Source organism: Nelusetta ayraudi, unplaced genomic scaffold (genome assembly GCF_046127955.1).
Source record: "Nelusetta ayraudi isolate G7.1 ecotype Tasmania unplaced genomic scaffold, CSIRO-AGI_Nayr_v1 ptg000050l, whole genome shotgun sequence".
In the NCBI taxonomy this organism is placed as follows: Eukaryota; Metazoa; Chordata; class Actinopteri; order Tetraodontiformes; family Monacanthidae; genus Nelusetta; species Nelusetta ayraudi.
The window spans coordinates 34,712-47,478 of record NW_027466100.1 but is presented as its reverse complement, the minus strand read 5'-3'; the positions used below and the strand labels follow the sequence as shown (position 1 = coordinate 47,478).

Sequence of the window (12,767 nt, the reverse complement as noted above, 5' to 3'; positions counted from 1 at the left end):
TGTTGACGCCAAATGCGGTGAAATCAGGAAACTTGATTACTTTTTCAGGCAATAGTTTTGTGAAGGTGAAGCAGGTGAAATAGTAGCCTCATCCCTGTGTCCTTTGAAGAGTGTTAATAGTATTACAAAAAAACATGCAGGTTGCACAAAACTACACCTGTCCTGGTGATGACATATCAAGAGAGATGCTTGACTTTTAAAAGTTTATTTAAATGTTTCTTTTTTTTTTTTGGCGGGTGGTTAATGCCATTGGATTTGAAGGACTTTGAGTTTCTTTAGAGTGTATGAAGAATAATGCAAATAAAATATTACCAACCTCCTTTAGTACTACAGCATGTTGTTTGCTTGGGATACATCACAAAGAGTTGAGGGACTGATAAAAATTATTATCTTCACTGAGCTGAGAGTCCAATCATAGTGAGAGGTGGAAACTCAGGTGTGTTTGCATATCAACTTTTTTTCTCCACATACCAGCATGTATAGTAAATGCATCGCTCTTCTTTATTTTTCTCCACTATCGCTGACCACATCAGTGGTGCACTTCGGGCAGAGCTTCAGTAGCAAAAAACACTCTGGCTAGCTAGCTAGCTGGGTAGCTAATGGCCTGAACTCAGCTGCGACCATTTCAGACCTCGACGACTCCTTGATGTTTATTGAGGACAGACTGACAATATTAGAAGGAAACATGCAGGCCACATCATTTTCAAAGACACTCAGAGAAACATCTTCTTTAATTGAAATAACTCGGGAGAGTCGAGTCAAGCGGAAGACTGTGGTACTGAAGACCGCGGTTCAACTCCTGCTTGAGGCAACCGAAATTCAGTCGGGATTTCATTCCTAGCTCCGTGTGCTTGAGGTACTTCTATTGCCGCTGCAGTTATCTTACAAGAGGGGTGGATCGCTTTGTGGGTAAAACCCACTAACACTGACTTATCAGGTAAGAGACCTGGGTTCCATTCCTGCTCCAGGAAAGTCTGTGTGTGTTTGGGGCTCACGTGGGGCTTTTAATTTTTCGGCAGCCAATTAAAACAAAGACGGTGTATGGTCTCACTCGAACTAAAGTCTCCTGCACCACCCAAGAAAAGAAAGGAAAAGTCCTCGAATCGTGTGGCCCCTGCTGCCGACAGAACTCGGGTCTCATTCCATCTCACTGCTCGGGACTGTGTTGACATGTCACTGAAGACATACAATTAACAACCGCCACACTGGATCGTACATCTTTTCAATAGTTTATTTCTTAAATAACACTCTCCACAGCCACAGAGTATAAATTAAAATCTAAATTTGATTTTTTTGCATTCCTTAAATTACTTCATGTAAGCCCATATAAACATACATTTACATATTTACAAACTATACACATGCACCTCAACTACATATATTGTATGAATGTATGTATACACTGTACAAACACACCAAAACCTACAAATTCTTTTTTGTTTTGTTTTGTTTGTTTACATGAACAGACAAATTAATTGTGCTTCTCCAGCCTCCTCCCTTCGGGATGTGATCGCAGCAGTTGTCTGTCTGAACCACAAAATGACCTCTACACTAATAACACTTTCACAATATGGAAAAACAAGTAAAGTCCTGACTAGAGAACGTCATAGCTGAACTAACAGCAGAAGAATGTCGGCAAAGGCAGCACAGTGAGCAAGACTCGTCAGTCTGTGTCTTGAATCCAACAATTCCATTCAATCTTGAGTTTTTGAATTTTTTGCGGGGAGGAGAGAGGCGCCTTGGAGTTGAAACTCCATCACGCTGCATTTTGAAATTGAAAGTGATATTTTTTCTTAGAAAATCTTGAAACACTTGCGATATCAATGTTGCCCTTCAGAGGACAGAAAAAAACCTGAAGTTCCTCAACTGCCGTCAAAGCCCAACTTCAGTAGTTCAGATATGACACTAGCACACTGTGACCTTCACGCTTCATCACACACAATGACATGTCCATGGCGAATACAGTCTTCGTGGGTTAAATAGAGAATCTCCCTTAAAACATTTAGTATTTACATTCTTCTCAAGTCTTAATAGTCCTAAAATAAAAAAACTTTATATGAACACATAGCAACAGTGGTTGTGTAAAATCTTGTTTTTTTTTTCCAGAAAAAATTGCACAAATAAATGAAGCTTTTTGTTTGCTATGAAAACTATGAAAAGGTCTTCGAGCACCTTTCCGTCGGCATTTAAAAAAAGGTCAGAACCACCAACTCCCCTCGGAAAACCTTTCAAACAACATCAAGTGCTTCTCCTGCCGGTGGTACCCGGAGCGCGGACCCAACCGTTGGGACAACCCGGCAGCGGGTTCGGGTGATAAAATCTGAAAATTTATATAAAATTGGAGGGGGTGAAGTTTAGGTTTCCTCTCACGTGGTTCAGATGCACCATGGCTCGGTCGTACGCGGTGTGCACCGACTTGCGGACGCTGGGCTTCTTGCCTTCCATGAGACGCAGCTTGTCCACGGTGTCGTCCATCCCCATCGGCAGCAGCTTGTCCCGCGGCAGCCACTGCCTGCACAGGCAGGCAGGCAGGCAGGCAGACAGACAGACAGACAGACAGACAGACAGACAGGGTCAGCTCTGACACAATCCGACAATGTGTTCAGCCTGTCTGCGCCTTACCAAGTTCTTTTGGTGTCAAAGAAGAGCACTAGGAAGAGCTTCTCGCCCTCTTCCGTCTCCCTCCACTCGCCCAGTTTGAGCACCTCCACGGGAGGCACTGGGATGGGGATGCCATTGTGAAGAAGCCCTTCCTGGGGCATGTCCGGGTCAACGATCTGCAACAATACGGCGCGTCAACAGCATCGGACTCAATGACGCTTCCCGTCGTCGCGCGCAACGTGAGGCTCCCCCCCCCACTTGCGCCAAAGGGAAATCTTTTCCCGGAGCAGACGCGCATTTCTCACCATCGCTGGGTATGACGGGTATCCTCTGGATTTGGCCCACACTAGGTCCAGAGGTGCGAGCTCGGTCTCGCTATCTAAAGACAGAAGTGTAGACTTTCCTGTGAACAGGATATTCCAGCGTAGCCAATTAATTTCTGCCGAGGAGACAGAAACAGAAGTCGTGGTGCACGTGCGTCTGTGTTCAGGTCTTACCCGAGATCTCTCCGTTCTCATTGCTGGGGACTTTGACCAGAGCGGGTTTGCCTCGGCTCCGTTTAGGAGGGACACTGCAGTTGGACAGGGGAAGAAGAAGAAGGAATGATGTTGAAAAAAAACAAACAAAAAAAAACAAAACCTCAAACAGCTTGGGTTAGCTCAGCTAACCTCTGCAGTGAGAGATGTACACATTGGCTGGCAGGGCTAAGCCCTTCTTGCAGCGTACAACAAAGCTACTTTTTGAACATATGTGTGTGTGTGTGTGTGTGTGTGTATGTATGTATATATGTGTATATATATATATACATATAAAAATGACATAAAATGTTACATTTTGTTTAAATGTGGGGTAGCAACAGCACTAAATGTTGTGTGTGAAGGGGAGCGATAGAAATCCCTTCTTTGTGCTTAGCAAAATTTGTTTATCTGCTGCATAAAGGTTGTATCCAGTTGTCACCTGCTTACATGGCTGATGCAGATAACCGATCGGTTCATATTTTACATTTAACATACTTTTCGTATAATCTCCAGTTTGCCAAACTAGAAGAAATTCCAAAAATCATAAAGGAATCTCTGCACTCCCAAAAAGAACACATATAATATATATAACATATATGCATATGTAACATAACATGACATACGACGCCTGAGAACAAGATATTCTGCAAACCAGCAGAACAAAAGAAAAACTCTGAGACGGTGATGAGAAACTGATATTCATTTAGTTTCAAACACCTGCTGAATGGGGACATTACCACTACAATAATGTTTGCTTCCACCTATCAATGACCCAATTATGTGCTACTTCCAAAGTGACTGGTTCTTTGGGAAAACGTTTGATTTTCAAGTTGTTTCTGCAACTCATGAGTTTTGCGCCCGCAAGACCGTTACTCACCTCAGAGTTTGATCGTCCTCATCGGGATCTTCGCAGCCGTGCTTTCCATTTGTCAGCGCTGGCAAAAATCAAACAAACGAAACTTTTACCATTTTACTCTGACCTTTCTTTCTGGTGGCACACTGGTGGTGAATCCTCACCTTCCTCGAGGGGGGCAGCAGCAGGAGGCGGCGGCTTGTCCACTCCGTTCTCACAGCTGTGGCTTTTGGACCTCAGGTCGTGTGAGGAGAGGGGCGGGGCTTTGGGGGAGGGGCTAGGAGTGGGCGGTAAGGTGGCGTTGGCGATGTTGGTCGCGCCCGGTGACCTCGGGCTGGCGGGAGTGCTGTCCACCCCATTGGTCGTCTCCTCGGGCGCTTTGCCGTTCTCCTGCGGCGGGCTCTTGCTCTTCGCCAGCCGCGCTCCGTTTTTGGCCTTTTTGAAGAGCACCGACGTGCGGCGGCCGACGCCGGCCAGAGGGAGGGCGGGCGGCGAGCCCAGCGGCGTGACCTCGTGGACGGCCTCGGGCTGCGAGGACGGCGTCTCGCCCACCTCGGCCTCGTCTTCGCCTTGGCTCTTGCTGCCGCTGCGCGACGACCTCTGGCGTTTGTAGGAGCGTCCGGGTGACCTTCGCCCTCCGGAGATGATGCCCAGGACGGGGGGCTCCAGAGGAGCGTCTCCAGGAAGCGGCGACGACACCGGGCAGCTCAACTCGAGCACGGGCGGAGAGTCGTCTGCGCCAAACATGGATTTTACGTTAGGATTTTATGGCACTGACAACCTTTAATAACCTGCTTCTCAACCTATAAATTCACATTGTTACGTTTAATAATAATCTTCATACAATCTCTGCAGTTGGTGCATCGAGGAGAGCCCTATACGCAACAGTAAACCAATGTTCTGATCTGTGGTCAGTGGCTGGAGATGAAAATCAAGCAGCAAAAGACACCAAACGTTTACCTTATAAATTCAATAAATCAAATGACCTGACACGGTTAATCCTATCATTGAAAACAGATCAGCGTGAAGAGAAAGCTAAAATCAACTGAAGACTGTATAGAGAAAAAATGGCTTTCAGGAGATCAAAACTATTCATCAAACAGCCACAAGTGTGTCCAAAATTGCCCTAGAATAAATAGTGCAACAGTGGCCACAAAGGGCTTTTTAATGCCTAACAGTGGCTAAATTGTATTAAAATAAAGATGTTTGGAAGAATAGAAAAAAACAAAACACCTGTCCCAGAGTTGGACACCGTTGTCAAAGGTCCATTATCAGCATCATCGTTTGCCGCTTCCTTCTTCTTCCTCTTCTTCTTCTCTCCTTCCTGCTCCACCTCTCCCTGCTCTTCTTTTCCTTCATCCTCATTATTACCATTCACAGCCTGAGAACTCTGCTGCTGCTGCTGCTGCTGCTGCTGGCTCAGCTTTTGCCTGAGCGCGTTGATCTCTCGACGGAGCAGCCGGATGCGTTTGGTTCGCCCGCCGCTGGTGCGCATGGACGTCACCACGTCCAGCTTGTCCAGCAGAGCCTTGAGCTGCTCGTCGGTGGTCAGGTGCAGCCTGTTATCTGGGTCCAGCAGCGAGTCCACTGCGGAAAAGATTGGAGGAAAAATGTGGTTCAAGGTCCAGTGTGTACAGTTTGGTTCGATTTATGACTTTCATATCGGTGAAAGCTTAACATACAGCCCATAATAAGTCGATTAGCGACTCTTGTGTCTTTCGCTCTATTAGCACAATCAACACCTCACTGATAATCAACAGCTTTTATTGGAAAATCAACACCTTTGCTAATAGAAGGTACCGTCAGCTCCATCTACACCTCCTGCTGGGAAAACACTTGGGACTCTCCAACCATTTTTTTCAGAACTGAAGAAGCCTTTTGGACGAGAGGCGAGACCAGTTTCCCTAACTTAACCCTTCTACTTTATACTGCCCATAAATACATTAATAAAAGTGTATACTCACTGTATATATATATATATATACACACATACATATATATACACATACACATATATATACACATACATATATATATATATATATGTATGTGTATATATATATATATACACACACACATATATATATATATATATATACACACACACACACACACACACATATATATATATATATATATATATATATATATGTATGTATACATACATCATAAATATAGATATATTATATTATAATAAATATTATAATATATAATAGACAATTAAGTCTTTATGAAACTAAATATGAAACACACGGCTTCCTAAGAAATTTTACACAAGTTGGAGCCATTTGTCTTTTTTGTTATGTTTAATTATTTGGTTTATTTGGTTTGATAAATATACCTTTAGTTATTTTATAGCTCTGGAATGCTATGTTTTCTATTTATATGGGTCTGCCAAGCATAGGGGGCAGCACTGGGAAGGGTTATGTTGTTTTTTTTTTACCAGGGCAAGAGAGGCGGCAGCAGCCACTGTTTTGTTCATTTAAATCGACAAAGAACTTGAATTCTTCGCCTGGACAATGGACTCTGTCTGTGTGAATTCACTCCCTCGGTCCTTTGTTTGATTTTGATAAATTTGGTGTTGTGTTAGTTCAGTTTGGATATTAAGGAAAAAAGCAAAGATGAGGACAAATGTCCACTGCAGGACAGCGAGCTACGGCTAGCTTCAGCGGCTCCTCCCGTCGACTCACCGTCGTCCCACGTGCAGTTGTAGAAGCCGTGCTTGTTGAGCGTGTCGGCGAGATGCATCCCCGTGCTGGGATCCAGGCCGATGCTCTGGAACTGCCTCTGGGCGTGGCGGAGGACGGCCCCGCCCACCTCGCGCAGCTGCAGGGCCGCCTTGTGGAACAGGGTGTCCTTGGAGTTGTACTTGAGGCAGTTGGAGATCACCAGGTCGAAGTCCCGCTCCAGGTCGGAGACGGAGCAGTAGGCGTGTCCCTCCAGCTTGCTGCGCATGGTGGAGAAGTCCATGGGCTGGGAGATGAACTCCAGGTAGTCGGGGACCTCGGTGGAGGAAAGGAAAGCGAGGCCGTCAGCGGGCGACAAAGCGCAGTGGCGGCGGTAGCAGCGGAGAACACGGTGCCGCGCGACTGCTCTGGAGCTGCACCTACCTCTGATAAATTCACTGGCTGAGAGAAGATCTTGGCTGTGTCCTTCTCTTGCAGCTGGTCCAAAGTGGTGCGCAGCAGAGTGAGCGCAGGGGTCAGCTTCAAGTCAAGGGCAGCCTGCTGAATCTTCACCTGGGAGGGACGGGACGCACACACACACACACACACACACACACACACACACACACACACACACACACACACACACACACACACACACACACACACACACACACACACACACACACACACACAGGGGAGAGCAGAGGAAGGTTAAACTTCATCACGCAGGGCGCTGACGGGAATGACAATGAGGCTCTGTGGAAGCACAGCGGACGACCGGGCGTCTCCCACAATGCACCTGCTCTCTCTTTAGCCTCTCTCGCTTGCGGATGAGCTCCACCAGCAAGCGGGCCCTCTCCAGGTCTTGCCTCAACTTCTGCCAGTATCGCAGCTCCTCGCGGGCGGCGCACAGCTTCTCATCAGGCTCCTTCTGGTTGGACGAAAACACAAGCAAAGAATTAGAATGACACTTTCGTGCTTTTAAAGGGATGAGGAACCCTCCAAAAAAAGTGGTACTTGTATTATTTTAGTCAGAATGTCAATGATTCGGTAAGAAAGGCGAAAAGTTTGAAAATGCTTCCATGTATTATATAAGTTCAAATGTAAATCAACCGACGTAGCAACTACACATACATACCGTACATATTGTTGATATTTTTCAACTAAATTAAGATCAGACCACAGCCCCTCCAAGAACATTCCTTCTTGGAATAAATTCCATTAAAAATAGCAGAAATGCATTTCCGTGCACTACCGCCCTCTGCAGTTCTAAGAGGTTTACAGCGCTGTCGAGATTTGCAGAGCGGTTGTGCGAAATCGGCATCTAAGTGTTAGGCTGGTGCATATGTTAAGAGCACAGTGTGAGATAACAATCAAGGCGTGAAGTGGATTGTTTCAGCGGCGCAGTTTGCTCTCAACATGAACGGCTGATCATTATTTATTCGCATTAATGAAGGATATTGCTATTTAAATCTTGACAACGCAGCAAAGGTTCAATCTCGACCCATTTTCAGATTTTTATTTTTCATCTTAGGCACCAGCGCAGCTTTGATTACTAACACTATTTAGCCCTTTGTTTGCAGCCTCCGGCTCGGTTTAGCTTTAAGCTAAAACTGACACTTTGTCGTACTTTTCGCATATTTGGAAGAAGACATAAACAAGGTGCCTGGAATCAACACCTGGCTGGGAGTGTTCACCTGGGTGAGCTATCAGTGCCCTATGTGACATCACAAAGCGACAATTTCCCAAGCTCACGGCCTTAGCACCTATTTTCTGAAAAAGTGTAGCAGACAAAAGAGGTAAAGATTGGACTTCAAACTGAGGGAGCTCGCGGACGCACCTGCTCCGCTGTCTTGTGCGCCTGCAGATGGGAATGAAGTCGGCGTATCAGCGGCATCCCATTGCGCGACTGCCGCTTCAGTAGCCAGTAGTTGTGGAGCCTCTGCATGAACTGATTCTTCCTCTGGACGTCCACTCCCGTGCAGATCTTGTTCAGCCTGTGGAAAACCAAAAAACAGCAGGCATGCGTTGGCGCGGCGTCACCCGATTGCAAATTTCGTCAGAAACCGCCGATGGACACGACAGCGGACGCACCTGTGCGACGGGATCTGAGGCACGAGCAGCAGAGGCACGTTGGAGCGGCGGCTGGAGCCTCCTCTCGCGTTCTTCTTTTTCTGACCCTTGCTTCCCTTTTTGCTCGGCGACGACGGGGGGCTCTGGGTGTACGACCTCTGACCCCTGTTGCCCCTGCCCCCCACGAGCCGGCCCTCCACCGACTCGTCCCCGGAGCCGTCCCGCGCCGACCCCGCCGGCGAGTGGTGCTCGCAGAACGCCGTCTTCTTGACGGAGAAGGTGGTGCCGTTGGCGCCCGTCTCCCGGACCGGGTCGATCTTCATGAACAGGCCGGCCTTCTGGGCGCACGTGACGTGGAAGGCCCGGTAGCAGTTGGCCTTGTGGCACTGGATGGACGCGCCGCGGCCCTTCTGCTTGCACAGGTAGCAGGTGAGCTTCCAGCGGGCGGGCGGGATGTTCTTGACGCCCTCCACGGGCTCCAGGAACACCGTGTTGGCGAAGCACACCTCCGGGATCCAGATGGCGCAGACCACGTGCGCCCAGCGCCCGTCGCTCGTCTGCTTGAAGGCGCCGCCGCGGTTGGGGCAGAGCACGCAGTCGACGGGGCGCGAGGGCGACTGGAGGCAGCAGCGGCACAGCCACTGGCCCTCGGGCACGTAGGGCACGCCGTAGCACTCCTGGTGCACGGCCAGGTTGCAGATGTCGCAGAAGAGGATGACGTTGCTGTTGAGGCACTCGTCGTCCAGGCACACGCAGCAGAAGGCATCCTCGTCCACGGCGCTGTGCGACAGGGCCTGGCTGCGCGACTCCAGGATGGACTCCCGCTCCAGGCGGTCGATGAGGAGCTCGAAGGTGTCGGGCGGCACCGAGGCGTGGCCGTCCGACACCCGCTTCTGGTTGACCATCTCCAGCCAGGCCAGGTCCTCCTCGTCCATGTCGTACTCGGCCACGCTGTCCTGCTCCTCCAGTGACTTCTCCACGAAGCAGTAGTAGGCCGCCGGCAGGGGGGCGGCGTCCGGGGGGCAGACGGCGCTCAGCAAGCGGAAGGTGGGCTCGGGCAGCGCCGTCTGGCCGGACGGGTGCAGGAAGGAGTTGGCGGGTCCCGTGGTGTGCGCCTCCGAGCCAGAGCGCTTGTTCTGGCACGCGGCGTTCTTGCCGCTCCTCCTGCCTTTGCCGTTTGCCGGCTTCCGCCACAGCCGCGTCTTATTCTGCGCCTGCTCGCTGTTCTCCTTGTTGCTGTTGCACTCCACGATGTCCTGGGCCATCATCTCGTCCTCAGTGATGACCGGCAGAGAGTCGGCGATGTTGATGCGATGGAGCCTCCCCTCCAACTCCACCTCCACTATTTTCTGCGCCTGAGCGTAGGTCAGAGTCTCCCTGGTGGGGGACAGCTGCAGTCTGTAGGGTGAGGGGGGCCGCAGCTGGCCTGACGACCCCCTGCCCCTTCCTCGCCCTCTTCCTCGGCCCCTGCCCATGTTGAGTCTGATAAGAACGCTGTCACATCCCCGCCTCCCCACTTTCCGCATGGGAGAGTGAGACAGCTCCCTGTTGGATTTAAGGGGGAGGGAGGGGGGTAGTTAATGTCAAGTTCAGTTTTTCTGTCTGTGTGGTTGAAATGATAACTGACCCTGAACGTAATCATCCTTAGCAAACAACAGAGTAGTAAACTTTGTCGTATCCATGTTTGTGAGCGACTAAATGCTGCACATTTGATACTGATTCTGGTTACCTGGTATATATTGTTTACATTAAAAGTATGTGCTTAAGGTGTATTTCACAGCATTCCCAATGTATTTCATTTTTTACTCTGAAAAAAAAAATCGTATTAGGGAACGCAAACACAGAAAAAAACATTAAAATTAAATAAATAAATAAATAATAATAATAATAAAAAAAAAAAACAATTCACCCTGCTAACCTTTTTTTCTCTGCCAAACCCTCATATGACAGCATTAACACTGTTTTTTTATGTCGTTGTTGCAATAATCAATGTTACAACCGTGTTATAATAACACATTTTAATGGGGGAAAGGGCTGGCTTATCAATACACAACATATACAACAGTATTAGTGCATTATTACCGTTAACTAAATGAAAAAAGACAATGGTGATAGCATCCTAATAAATCAGACTGCTTCCAATTATTTTTCAGTTTTATCAATAACTGCTGCCAACAACTTTTTGCGTTTTATTTTTTTCTTATGCCTTCTTAACTCTGAGACTAAACTCTCAACACACACACACACACACACACACACACACACACACACACACACACACACACACACAACAACAACAAGTTGCCCTAAAACACCATTAACCGCACGCCACCTCAAGCACACTTGCTACATAAACACATCGACTGTAGGTTGCGCGTGCATCCCGACGTCTCTCCATTGGTCCAATCACAAGTCTCCAGCGATGGACGGTTTCGCGCGGGCCAATCCAATCGCAGTATCCTGTGTCCCCCCCGCCCCCCTTGTTGCTGTGGGTAGTTTGGTTGAAGAGCAATAAATACCAGGCTGAGCGTCTAACATCTGTCAGCCATTTTAGGCGCACAACAGCGAGTGATAACATTTGGACTGCGGCTTGATAAACAGAATAACTACACAAACAGGCGGCGGCCAGAGAGCAGACGCCCAGTATCCACTGTGTCGACATTCACAATTTCACAGCATGTACATATAAGACCATGTCACTGCGAAAGTACAACGATTCCGGTATTGTTTTGCGCCCCAGACCCCTCTGCAAAAAGATTCTCACACGGATGTGATAACGTTGCTCGGCCTGACAGTACAAACAAGAGTCCCACGGCAAAGCGACACATGTCGTGCGCGGCGACGAAATTTGTGAAAGCAACCAGAGCCGTTTACCTTACAAAATCGTCCTCTGCAGAGCGATTGCCACACAGACGAACTGCGCCTAGCCGAATGTCAGCTAGTGACAGACTACAACACAGGCGGACATGCTAGCCCTTAGCTAGCCGGTAATTTCAGGAGCGACAGCGTCATCTTCAACGCCAGAGTTCTCCACCTGCGCGTCGGTTCGGCGCACGAACTCAACCTGGTTAAATAGTGGAATTTTAAACCTTTCCAACGACGCTGCTCCGAAATTTAGCGGATGAAATATCCACAAGATATCAATTTAATGCTCCTTGGATGAGGCTAAATATTCAGTCAAGATGGCTTGAAAAATACGCCCCTTTGGAAAAAAAAAAAACATTACAACCAATGGTCGAACGCCGAGACACCTCGATTGCAAAGCGCACCGAATTATGGTTGGTCCAAGGGACGAACCGAATGCACCGGCTTTTATCTAGAACCCGAAGCAGAGTAAAGCGGTGAGAAAAACAACGACACATATTGCGCGCCTAATGGCCATATTCTACACACCGTTGAATGTACCTGTTAATACACCTGCTTCTAGAAACCATGCTTATGTCGTGTCATGTCACGTCGTGTCATGTCATGTTATGTTATGTTAACAAGGTAATTGTGCTTGTAGATAAATAAGCAGTAGTAGTAGAACCCATGTAAGAAGAGTATTTTTTGATTTATATAGAAATTCAAACTGTAAACTCTACAAGTATGTATACTTACAGTATGTATATATATATATATATATATATATATATATATATATATATATATATATATATATATGTATATGTTTATATATATATATATATATATATATATATATATATATATATATATATATATATATATATATATATATATATATACTGTAAGTATACACACACACACACACACACACACACACACACACACATATATATATATATATATATATATATATGTACATATATATACTGTAAGTACACACACACACACACACACATATATATATGTATATATATATATATATATATATATATATATATATATATATATATATGTATATATATATATATATATATATATATATATATATACATATGTACTGTATTTATAATAAAGCATCCATATACATGGCCATAAAAGCATTAAAATGTATTATATAATGTAGAGGTTTGCTAAAAAAAAAATAAA

General features: G+C 46.7%; 1 protein-coding gene across 3 annotated transcripts; it reads right to left on the bottom strand.

The window, feature by feature from the left end:
- Positions 1–1,217: 1,217 nt before the first annotated feature.
- Positions 1,218–11,951, bottom strand: brpf3a (bromodomain and PHD finger containing, 3a). 3 transcript variants are annotated; one of them, XM_076037017.1, is made up of 14 exons: positions 10,998–11,569; positions 10,797–10,943; positions 8,736–10,259; positions 8,482–8,638; positions 7,441–7,572; positions 7,083–7,211; positions 6,663–6,975; positions 5,206–5,559; positions 4,137–4,706; positions 3,997–4,054; positions 3,099–3,172; positions 2,907–3,004; positions 2,623–2,777; positions 1,218–2,512 (listed from the first exon to the last, which is right to left on the bottom strand). In XM_076037017.1, the coding sequence occupies exons 3-14, from the start codon at positions 10,238–10,240 to the stop codon at positions 2,329–2,331; spliced, it is 3,729 nt and encodes a 1,242-aa protein (XP_075893132.1). In that variant the 5' UTR covers positions 10,241–10,259; positions 10,797–10,943; positions 10,998–11,569; the 3' UTR covers positions 1,218–2,328. The 3 variants fall into 3 exon arrangements, with proteins under 3 accessions (XP_075893132.1, XP_075893131.1, XP_075893133.1); XM_076037016.1 differs by lacking the exons at positions 10,797–10,943; positions 10,998–11,569 and adding an exon at positions 11,589–11,951; XM_076037018.1 differs by lacking the exons at positions 10,797–10,943; positions 10,998–11,569 and adding an exon at positions 11,589–11,950 and having other exon boundaries at positions 2,907–2,980.
- Positions 11,952–12,767: the final 816 nt, after the last annotated feature.

What these genes read in the sequence shown, in the direction of transcription:
- brpf3a (XM_076037016.1), bottom strand. Translation starts at nt 10,240, where the DNA reads ATGCGGAAAGTGGGGAGGCGGGGATGTGACAGCGTTCTTATCAGACTC. An exon ending in AGAGGCTAAAGAGAGAGCAG is followed by an intron (nt 7,212 to 7,440) that starts GTGCATTGTGGG and finishes CGTCCCTCCCAG; the next exon opens with GTGAAGATTCAGCAGGCTGC. An exon ending in ACCCGTCATACCCAGCGATG is followed by an intron (nt 2,778 to 2,906) that starts GTGAGAAATGCG and finishes GTATTGTTGCAG; the next exon opens with ATCGTTGACCCGGACATGCC.